Genomic DNA, 10,255 nt, shown 5'->3' with positions numbered 1-10,255 from the left:
GCAGAAATGTAGGCTCTTGATTTCCCTGCTTTTTACATGTGGGTCCCCCTAAATTAACGGTAATGGTGATGATGAGTGGTCACGCCACTATTACCCGCCAAGAGCATTCAAGAATACTCCTACAGTTTCCATAATCCTTTTCTTTCGAAGTGGACGCACACATCACATTCACACCAGAGCCACAAGTCACTATGAAACCCTCTCACCGCCGCAGACTCAGCTTCTCCTCCACCGCCACCGTCACCGTCACCTACACTCTCCGCAATGACCAACCTGCCCCTCCCACCTCCACCCAGAACCCCACCCCGATTCCGATCACCGTACACGTACCGCAGTCCGCCGCCGCCGCCGTCAAAATCCAATCGGCCTACCGGAGCCACCTTATCCGCAGCCTCTACAAGACAATCGCGGCCGTCCATTCCGAGGCCGACGAGTTCCAGCGCCTGATCCAACGGCAGGAGACGGTCGACGCCGTGAGGAGCAGCGAGCGGGAGAAGCTGAGGATGAACGAGGCGCTGATGAAGTTGCTACTGAGATTGGACTCTGTGCCCGGGGTGGACCCCACAGTGAGGGAGGCGAGAAGGAAGGTGAGCCGTCGGATCGTGGGGCTGCAGGAGATCGTGGACGCGATTGTTCAGGAAGACGTGGAGGGGTTCTGGGGTGGGTGCGGCGGTGGGTTTGGGAGGGACTACTGGAACGACGTCGTGGCGGAGATGGAGGAGGGGGTGTGTAGGGAGAGAGGAGGTGAGGAAATGGAGAGGTTCTGTGCTGAGTATTTGGGGTTTCGCTGCTTACAGAGGTTTCTGAGTCAGCCGTGATCTTGTGGCTGCGCTGCCACTGCTTCACCGTGTATACGCTTGTAGCTATCATGTTTCTTTTTGTCAATAAAACCTGCTTCGTAAAATTGTCACCCAAATCGGGTGGTGTGTCTAGCGTAACTAGACCAAAATGCACAAATACATTTTGATTGAGCGGTGTCTTTGGTGTGAGTGTGTGACTTCACTGGTCATCCATCAAAATGCACGAACAACTTTTATTGAGTGGTGGGCGTTTAGTGTGACTTCATTGATCATCCATAAAATTATCACTCAATTCGGTTGCGTGTCTAACACTGCTTTATCAAAATGCACGATCAAACTTGATACAGTGGTGTGCGTTTAGTGTGACTTCACTGATCATTTATAAAATTGTCACCTCTATTGGGTGGTGTATCATTCTAGCGCGACTTCACCGAAATATACAAACCAACATTTTTATCGAGTGTGGTGTGTTTGGTGCGACTTCGTTGAAATGCACAAGGGATTCGCTCAAAAATCAATCACCTACTTAGTTATCGGATCAGACCAAAAAAAAAAAAAACTAGTTACCGGCTCACAATTCTAAGCTAGGCTAGGAGGCCGCAAACCATTTCAACATTGAACACAGTTATACAGATGGTGATGTTAGTATTTGGGACTAGTTTCACGGTTTCGATCTTAAGATTGACATGCAAATAGATATTAGAACTTCATAAGACATAAAAAGATTTCGACCTTATGATCTAGAGTGAAACAAGCTTGGAGTTCATCTAGTATGATATGCAGCTACACTTGCAGCGTGCCATGCACTTCTTGCAATCAGAAAGTTTTGGGTTGCCGCCACCACAATCACACTTTTTAACGCAGTTCATTCTTGAGCTGCCTCCCCATAAGCATCGAGCCATGCATCGTAGAATTGGCACGCACCTTGGGCAGACGAACTTCATCTGATTAACGATACAGCTTCTACATTCACCGCCTTTAGCCGGACATCTTTTACATCCACCGCCGGTAGTCGGACAAGCCAGTACTTCTGGGAACACAGTCGGCCACAAAAGCAGCAGCATTAGTGGAACAACGGCAAGAGTACAAGGCCTCTTCTCCATGATGTTATTCTCAAATGAGTTGTTGGAGATATGTCTAGTCTTAGCTTGCAAATATATATTCTTGTTCAATGGACCACACTAGAGTGATCTGGCTCTTAACTGTTATGATCACCTTCTGATTGAGATCAAACGGTGATTCAATTTTTGCTGCTATAGGATTCCTTTTAGCCTCTACGAACCACCTCATTTAGTGCCATTGAATGCCATGTCTTGGTTTGCACAAAGTTTTAATCTCATCGCGTTTCTCTATGTCTGCTCAACTACGGCCAACACGAAGTACTTCAAGGCTGGTCAGTGGCAACATTAGCCACAACGGTCAAAGCAACTCGTTACGTGACTTTGCATGTCATGAAAGAAATCGACACATAACACATGATTGTGTACACCCGGTGTAAGAAAAGAATTCCTAGTTGTCATTGATGGTGCGATGCATATTTGATAAAGAAACCGATAACTCATCCACGCCTTTATACTTGGGTGTACGAAGAACTTCAATTCCATTGAGACAAAATAGAGACGACTGATTACATACAGGAGAATTTGATCCTTTATTTCACATTCATATCGGGTGAGGTACATAGAATGGTCTGTCAACTTGTTCCAAGGATGAAACAAATACATCAATACAACATCCCTAGGCAACTTAGAATCCAACTCTCTTCCAAAATTATACATAGAAATCCCGAATGGGAAGTCTGAAAGAATGACAAGTGACCTGATTCTGCGTGAGCATCCTTATATATTCACCTTACTCTCCTTCACTTAGGATTGGAACAATAAGCGGTTTCATCTGTGCAACGTAAACGATTGCCCACCTAACAAGTTTGAAGAGAGCAAGACAAGTCAATAGACATACAAGGACAGCTGAAGCAAATCCAAATGAATAAAATTTGCAACACAAATTTGAAAAATAAATGGAAAAATCCAACAGAAATACATACATCATCCAGCAGCACACTACTGCAGTGATAACCAATGTAAGGTGAAGCCTGCACAAGAACAACATTACATTAGCTGCAGCCATATGAAAGGAGCCCCCAACAGCAGTAAAGTGAAAACCTTTTCCAAACTCTACCAAAGCACCAATAAAAGAACTTATATTAGTTGCAGATGTTACGTGAACAGCCCTCAAAGCAACAAGTCATGTTTCTCATCCATTATATAAGTAGATTATGAGGACCAAAGCTACATCTCTACAGAGATAGAGGATTTGAGAGCGGATCTCCCGTTTCTCTTAATGTGTCATTGGGACACTCTCATTGAAGTTCTAGATGTATAGAATATCAATAAAGAAACTCACAAACAAAATCCCAATAACCTTCCAACACCATAAGTCTCATAATAGGATGACAATGTCTATGGTATAAATAGCTATGAACGGTAAATGATAGCCATTGAGACACATTTATCAGAGGATCCAAGATGAACCAAACCAGGTTATTACCATGTTTCAGTTTCCTATGTTAAACAATCAATACTCAAAATCCATCAAATGCTCAGAGTAAAATGCACTACGAGAGTAGTCTGAACGTTCTTTAGAATCATTCTCGATTCTTTAAAAACAAGATTGATAATTGAAAATTGGTTTTACGCATAACCAGCATATAGACTATTATCATTTTTAACAATCTGAGCAGCTCAGCAAACTCTAATACTGTGAAATCCAAAATCAAAACTCAAACAAAGTTCTCTTTATTGAAATCAATAAACAAAGCTAAAAAGCTATGATCTTTGAAATCAATAAACAAAACTAAAAAGCTACGATCTTTGGATTCACATGATAAGGCTCTGTGACAATGAATCAATAAAGAGAGAAAACTAGTTCAGATAGAGCAAATGTGAGACGTACAAATTAGCAGAAGCGCCTCTGCTGCAGCAGATTCTGACCATAAGCGAAGCAATCACGCCCACCATTGCAAATATCAGAGTTGTCACCGCGAAACCCATTACGACTTTCACAGATTCAAACACTTTCTTCAGGCAATCCAATCCAAAAACAGTAGAAGCTGATCTGCAATTTTCATGAATTCTAAAGATCAGAACTAAAGGGAATTCGAAACAGGGTTGAATGAGCTAAAATTCTAACTGGGTCTTCTTCAACAAAATTAACAATATGGAAATGAGAGGTAGAAATCCAAGAGAGAGAGAAAGAGGGTACCTCGATCGATATGGTTGTCTTCTCGATGTGAAAGAAGCTTCAACTTCTCCTCAAGTTTTGTTCTGAGAAACAAATTTGGGCCGTGACTATATAGATGAGCCCAGTTACCGAAACTAGCCCAAGATGGGTGTTCATGGACTCATGGCCTGCTCCATAGCCTCCTTGTTTTTTTTGTTTTTTGAGAATTGCTCCAAAGCCTCTTGATTAGTCAAAAACTCAAAACAAAAGTAAGGTCAAAATTCCAACCTCATGCTTCTCACTTTTGACCTTTACTGGTTAGGTTTCTTTCAAGATAATGAGTAAAAAATATCGTGTCTAGAAAAGTATGATGATTGCAAAGATCCATAGGATTGGTTGCACTTAAAGATCTGGAATTGTTTGTGTTGGGTCAAAGTGTAGAATAATGTATGCATGGACTAGAGTAGAAGCAATTATGTTGGTACCGGAGGTGATAGCACACGTATTTCTTTCACTGTTAAGAGACACTGTCTAGCGACCATCGGATTGGTGATTGGTAATGTCTATGTTCATCACTTCATCCTATCATTGATTTTCGCTTTTGTCGGATTTGAGGTCGATGTGGTCGCATAATCATTTTTCTAACCTCGTGATGTACCCAATGATGTGTAGCTCCTTTAAAAAGATGAGTTCATGTATATCGGTCCAACTTGTGTTATAAATAGTCAATAATAACTTCGGATTATATTATTCAAACTACTTTGTAATATTTTCTTCTGTTTAATGAAATTTTATTTAAAATTAAAACAAAAATTCTACAGCAAAAGCAAAAACAAAAACAAAAGAAAAGGCAAATCTCACTTTCTAATTTATAAAGCAAATGCCTCTTAAATAAGGAAAGCAAAAGCAAAAGCAAAAGCAAATTAGAATAGTATAGTATGGCTGTCTTTGGCCACTTAATCAACTTTCAATTCAATAAGATTATGACAAAGTAGGCGTGGGAAATATTGATCTGAATTTAATAAGATTATGACATTGATGCATTTATAGTCTCTTTAGATCGTACAGGCCACCAAACTGAAGAAAATGCAATTATTCTTAACAAAATGTTCCTCTTTTATTAAGATAATTGCTCAGTGACACAGACTACAGTAATTAATTGTTAACACATAAATGAAAACGTGCATTGATCTATCTACTAACTATGCTTAAGAGAGAGTTGACATTGAGAAAGTCACCAACATGCTTCATGAACTCAATGAAGGAAATGTACTCCCTATACGCCATGACGTCCGCCCGGCACCGCTCCATCAGCGCCGGCAAAAACAGCCACAAACCGGTGACTACCACGAACGTCATCGCCAGCGGCCCCGACACGGCGGCCGGCATTCTCCACTTACTCCCCCTAAACGCCTTCTTAACAATAATCTCAATAGACAAACACACACCATGGAGGAGAAAGAAGCACGTGAGATCCCATGTGGGCTTGGTCCGACCAATGTAATAGAATACGAACTCATGCATCACCGCAGACACGAGAAAGGACGCGAGCACTGCTGGTAGAGGGGCCCACTCTTTCCCGATCCAACGGCTGGAAATGTTCCGGACTGGTTCATACACGGTGGGGTGCAGGATTCTGTTGACCATGATGTTCCACCTCCTCCCCCAGAAGTCCTGTAGGGAGGTGGCGAGGTAGGGCTCGTCAAACTGCGGCTCGAAGTCGACACCCAAAAAGACTCGAGCTCCAGCGGCGACAAAGGCCAAGACGAGCTCTAAACCGGTGTACATGTAAATGGCGTAAAGAAACATAAGGATCTTGGGGTGGATGGACTCCTTGTTGTGGAAAACTTGAACCGAAGTAGCGAATATCAGAGCCTTTGTGGCGTAGTTGAGAGTGGACTTCTGGCCCGTCTTTTGATTTTGAGCTTTTTCGGAGTCTGTTCGGAACTTGATGGGGAGACAAGCCAAGGGAATGAAATGAGCGAGGGGCGGGTCAGAAGATAAGGGGCCTTTGCCGAAAGCGAAGAGGAGGAGCTTGAAGTTTGCGAGCCAACAGAGAAAGAAGGAGGAGGGACCGCCGAGGAAGATGGTGGTGAGGTGAAGAGGGAGATAGAAGAAGAAGAAGAATACAGGAAGTACGAAGAAAAGTCTGGTGGTTCCCGGAGAAGTTAGGTTTCCGATGGTGTGGCAGTAGGTTAGGGATGCGACGACTAAGGTCCATACCATAACGAAGTTGGGGATCTCTCCTTCCATTGTTTTCTGTGAGAGAGCTCGTTTCAGAGAGGTTTTGAGGTGAGTGAGTGGAGAGGGAGCTGTTTCGCATTTTATATATAGGTGAAACTGTAGGATAGTGGTCGCTAGATTTGTGGTGCTTTTGTTTTTATTTTCTTGTTATTCCTTTTCTGTAGTCGCCGGATATGACCCTTGGTCGAAAGAACTTGACTAACCCGCAGATGGAGTTGTATTAAATTGCTAGAAGTGAATTAATTATATGTAACCAGGAGCAGCGTAATTATTTAAACACTTTAGCGTTATAGATTCTTGATTAATATTTAATACATAAGGTGGGGTTCGACATGATGGGTGGCTTTGGCCGTTTTCATTATGTTCTAGAACTACTTAAGTTGCGTGCGTAACTTATTACCATTTGTTAATTTCAGGTAATGATTTTAACCTTTTTCTTTCAGTGGCTGTGTAATGCATTTTCTTTTCTGTTTTTCTTACCATCACCTTATTTTTACTCATCTTTCCAAAACTATTGAAATTCCAATATCTGTAAGTGTTAAGGGTCGAATTTCCAGTTGTATCTACTTCATTATCATACTTACATGCCAAAACGGAGCCTGTTTGTTCATGTGGAGCTCTTCCATCGTTTTAAAGGCTGGGAAGAAACTTTCTGCTCGAGGTTCACGTTCATGGCAATGACAGAAACCTGAGTGTTGGTAGATTATGCCAATAGATACAGAAGCAAGTTTGCGAACATACGAGAACCAAAAGTCCTACCCAAAAAAAAACTAGAAGTCCAGTGGGACTGGACATTATAATAAAAATACGATTATTTAATCTAGACATTCAAACGAAAGAAGATCTGTGGGACTGATTAAACAAAATAAGATCTAGACATTATTACTTAAGAGGATCTGCGGGATGCACTAATGAAACGTTCATTGAAAATGTGGAAGAGACGTTAATCCAAGATAAATAATGTTTCAATGGGGTTAGTTAGAGCTCAAGTGGTTGTTTATTTGTTATTCAATTGCATTTACCTTTTCACCCAAAGTTTAAGGTTAGATGCATTGCATAGTATATAAATACTAGATTCTCGACTTGACCTGGTTATAATAATCGACGAGCCAGTCCAGCCAGCCAAGGGTGCCGGTCAAATTAGCACGTTTTCTCCTAGTCGAGAGACTAATTAACAAAGTATTTGAGAACGGTTTTCAATTAGGTTGTATCGATCGAATAATAATGTTACTATCATGTCGCCTCCTATATACTATAGTATGATCAAATCCAACCATTTGTATCATTGCGGGCCTTGCGGGTGTCCTTCAAATGGAAAAGGATTTCAACGTAACAGTACCGGCGTACATATACTAGTACATAGTTACCGACAGTATTCGATCATGACTAGGTCAATAATGTTTTGCTAACCAGAAAGTCTGGGATTCCATTTGAGAGCTCGGAGCCTAGGAATCATATTACAAGTACATATCAGCATCCGATCCACATGTATTTATGTACATATGTAGAATTGCAGAAGTTCTTCGTTAATTAATTATGTGTGTGTGTGTGTGTATAGATTTATAGACACATACACATACTGGGAATCGTATTATATATAAGTCTATATCAGCATGCACATGTTCATAACGCATATGCAGGATTAATTGCAGAAGTTCTTGGTCAATTAATTAATTATAAATATACTAATACTAATGCAAAGTTAGGGCCAGTTGCTTTTCCCCGGCACCCACAAAGAATATGTTCTTCAAAATACAAATGTAGGTGATGGAATCCATGTGCTCATATATATTAGTTTTAGTAATGGGATTTCTAAATTAAGAACTCATTGTACTATAACTTCTTAATTAATTTCTTGATGATTACGTTTGTATTTTATGGACAAGGTATTATTCCTTTTTGTGGTTCGATCCCATTATTCTTCCCTTGTCCTCACCTCGTACTTTGGAGAAGATCGGATCGATATCGTATATATATGCAGTGATATATGTTCCATTTTTCATAGCTAGCTAGATAATTTGTATGAAATTTGATTTCCAGCTTAATTAGTGCAAATGTTTGGATCTTGAGAAGGATCTAAAACTTTCGCTCTCATGCATCAGACATATTAAGGCATCTAAATTAGCTAAGCTTAGGAGGTCAAATTCGATCACCATCATTATTTGTATACTCGTCACAATTAATTAATATTTGCTGCCATTAGGACAAATATTAGCGCTAAGCAATTTGAAGGAGAATACTCAGAGTATTTCTGTTTTTCTGAGATGTGAAAGTCAATTCTTGGTGTACACTTGACTATAAGAGCTTTGAATAGATAAAATACATGCGTTTTCTTTTCATCAAAAGAAAAAAAAGAATACATGTGTGCTCATACATCATCTTTTGTTTATTACTTTTGAAAATAAGGATGAAACTCAAGACAAATTGACATGTCACTTAGATGATGATGCTTATACCTTTATTATTGTTTGGAATAGAAATACATTAATGACACATTTACTGGCTCAAAATAAATAAATAAAATCATGAATTAGAGACAAATGAAATGGAAGAATGAAGGAATCATTGATTCAATATGGGAATCATTCCTAAACTTATATCCCCCTTTGGCTATCAAATTAAGGGTTATTTAGGAATCGATTCGTGATAATAAGGTGTGACCTACACCCATTTCAATACCTATATATGTTAGTAAACGCATGAAAACTCATACCCGGGAATCATTCCTTTTATTTTCATTATAATTCCAAGTAAATAAACGTGTCATATATAGGAGTCTAGGAGAGACTTGTACATGTTTATTTTAAAACCCAGTTAGAATACGTACTACTTGTCTTAAATACTCAAATATCACATTATTAATAACAACATACAGGAGTCCATCTAAACATATATAGTCTTTGGTTAGTGAAAATAGTGATCTAAGTACGTATATTTGTTCAACCAGTGGCCTCTTAGACATTCCGCTCCTTACGATGTGCATGCAGTATTCCATCTATTAGAACACATTCTAATAAACATGAATTACCAATGATGAGATTAATAAACATGACAACTTGAATAGAAATGAGACTTTCATGATTTAACATGTTGGGATGTGTCATATATAAGGCACCCAAAAAATATATGTCTTTTTGAAATATGTTAAAACTAGTTAACATTATTTTAATTTTTGAAATTTCCTCTATCGTAGGCTCACCATCCGCAAAACATAATTTTTTAGTATTAAGTCTTCATATATTTGAAGAGGCCATACTCGATCACCATCGGCAATAGCTTTTCTTGGTCAATAGCTTTGTTGAGACCCATTCGTTTGTTTTTTGTCAATATCATATGGGTGCGGCTATTGCCACCCGACTAACTATTTTGTTCACCCTACATTCTCTTCTCACCCTACATATATTTTTTTAATTGCAAGTTTACTTTGTTCACCCATTTGTAGTACCCAAAGTACCCCTTTTCCATGTATGGTTTAACTGAATTCTTTTTCTACTTGGCTTCTTTTGCGTCTCTCTTAGTTCTTAATTTGTGGCTTCCTTCTTGTCTCAATCTCAGTCAATCAATCTAATAAACGAAGAAACATGAAAACAAAGTGCGATTACTTCATTTTCAGGCTCCAAGTAGGTATTTTTATATTTCATTAGCATTAATATGATATTTTGAGGCATAAAGTTGTTAGCACAACATGAGAACGATTGAAGATGATGATTGCTAAGAGAGAAAACATTAAGTTTAACGATGAATGAATAGATTAAAAATGAAATTTAAGTACGTGTTCTGGTGTTTAACCCTGTATTGTAATTTTATATTAGGGTATTTTAGTCTTTTAATAAATTAGAAACTTATAGAGTGAACAAAGTAGTTAGTACGGTGGCAATAGCTGCACCGATAATATTTATGTCAATCTCGTTAATTGGGGAAGAGTAGCAGACTTAAATTGAAACATCTTTCCCACAAAAAGCATATAACTATAGTGACACAAGAGAGAACAC

General features: G+C 39.3%; 4 protein-coding genes across 4 annotated transcripts; 1 reads left to right on the top strand and 3 right to left on the bottom strand.

The window, feature by feature from the left end:
* Positions 1-43: 43 nt before the first annotated feature.
* LOC112164753 (BAG family molecular chaperone regulator 5, mitochondrial) lies at positions 44-971 on the top strand. The gene has a single exon (XM_024301045.2). The coding sequence runs from the start codon at positions 192-194 to the stop codon at positions 816-818; it is 627 nt and encodes a 208-aa protein (XP_024156813.1). The 5' UTR covers positions 44-191; the 3' UTR covers positions 819-971.
* Positions 972-1,120: 149 nt separating this feature from the next.
* On the bottom strand, positions 1,121-2,287 carry LOC112164754. The gene has a single exon (XM_024301046.2). It carries the CDS (start codon positions 1,901-1,903, stop codon positions 1,568-1,570), a length of 336 nt encoding a protein of 111 aa, XP_024156814.1. The 5' UTR covers positions 1,904-2,287; the 3' UTR covers positions 1,121-1,567.
* Positions 2,288-2,432: 145 nt separating this feature from the next.
* LOC112164755 (V-type proton ATPase subunit e1) lies at positions 2,433-4,220 on the bottom strand. The gene is made up of 4 exons (XM_024301048.2): positions 4,062-4,220; positions 3,753-3,914; positions 2,845-2,892; positions 2,433-2,718 (listed from the first exon to the last, which is right to left on the bottom strand). Exons 2-4 carry the CDS (start codon positions 3,848-3,850, stop codon positions 2,652-2,654), a joined length of 213 nt encoding a protein of 70 aa, XP_024156816.1. The 5' UTR covers positions 3,851-3,914; positions 4,062-4,220; the 3' UTR covers positions 2,433-2,651.
* Positions 4,221-5,210: 990 nt separating this feature from the next.
* LOC112165723 (acyl-CoA--sterol O-acyltransferase 1) lies at positions 5,211-6,272 on the bottom strand. Its single transcript, XM_024302347.2, has one exon. It carries the CDS (start codon positions 6,270-6,272, stop codon positions 5,211-5,213), a length of 1,062 nt encoding a protein of 353 aa, XP_024158115.1.
* Positions 6,273-10,255: the final 3,983 nt, after the last annotated feature.

The sequence above is a fragment of the Rosa chinensis genome, chromosome 5 (assembly GCF_002994745.2).
Source record: "Rosa chinensis cultivar Old Blush chromosome 5, RchiOBHm-V2, whole genome shotgun sequence".
Lineage (NCBI taxonomy): Eukaryota > Viridiplantae > Streptophyta > Magnoliopsida > Rosales > Rosaceae > Rosa > Rosa chinensis.
This window is presented reverse-complemented; position numbering and strand designations above follow the sequence as displayed.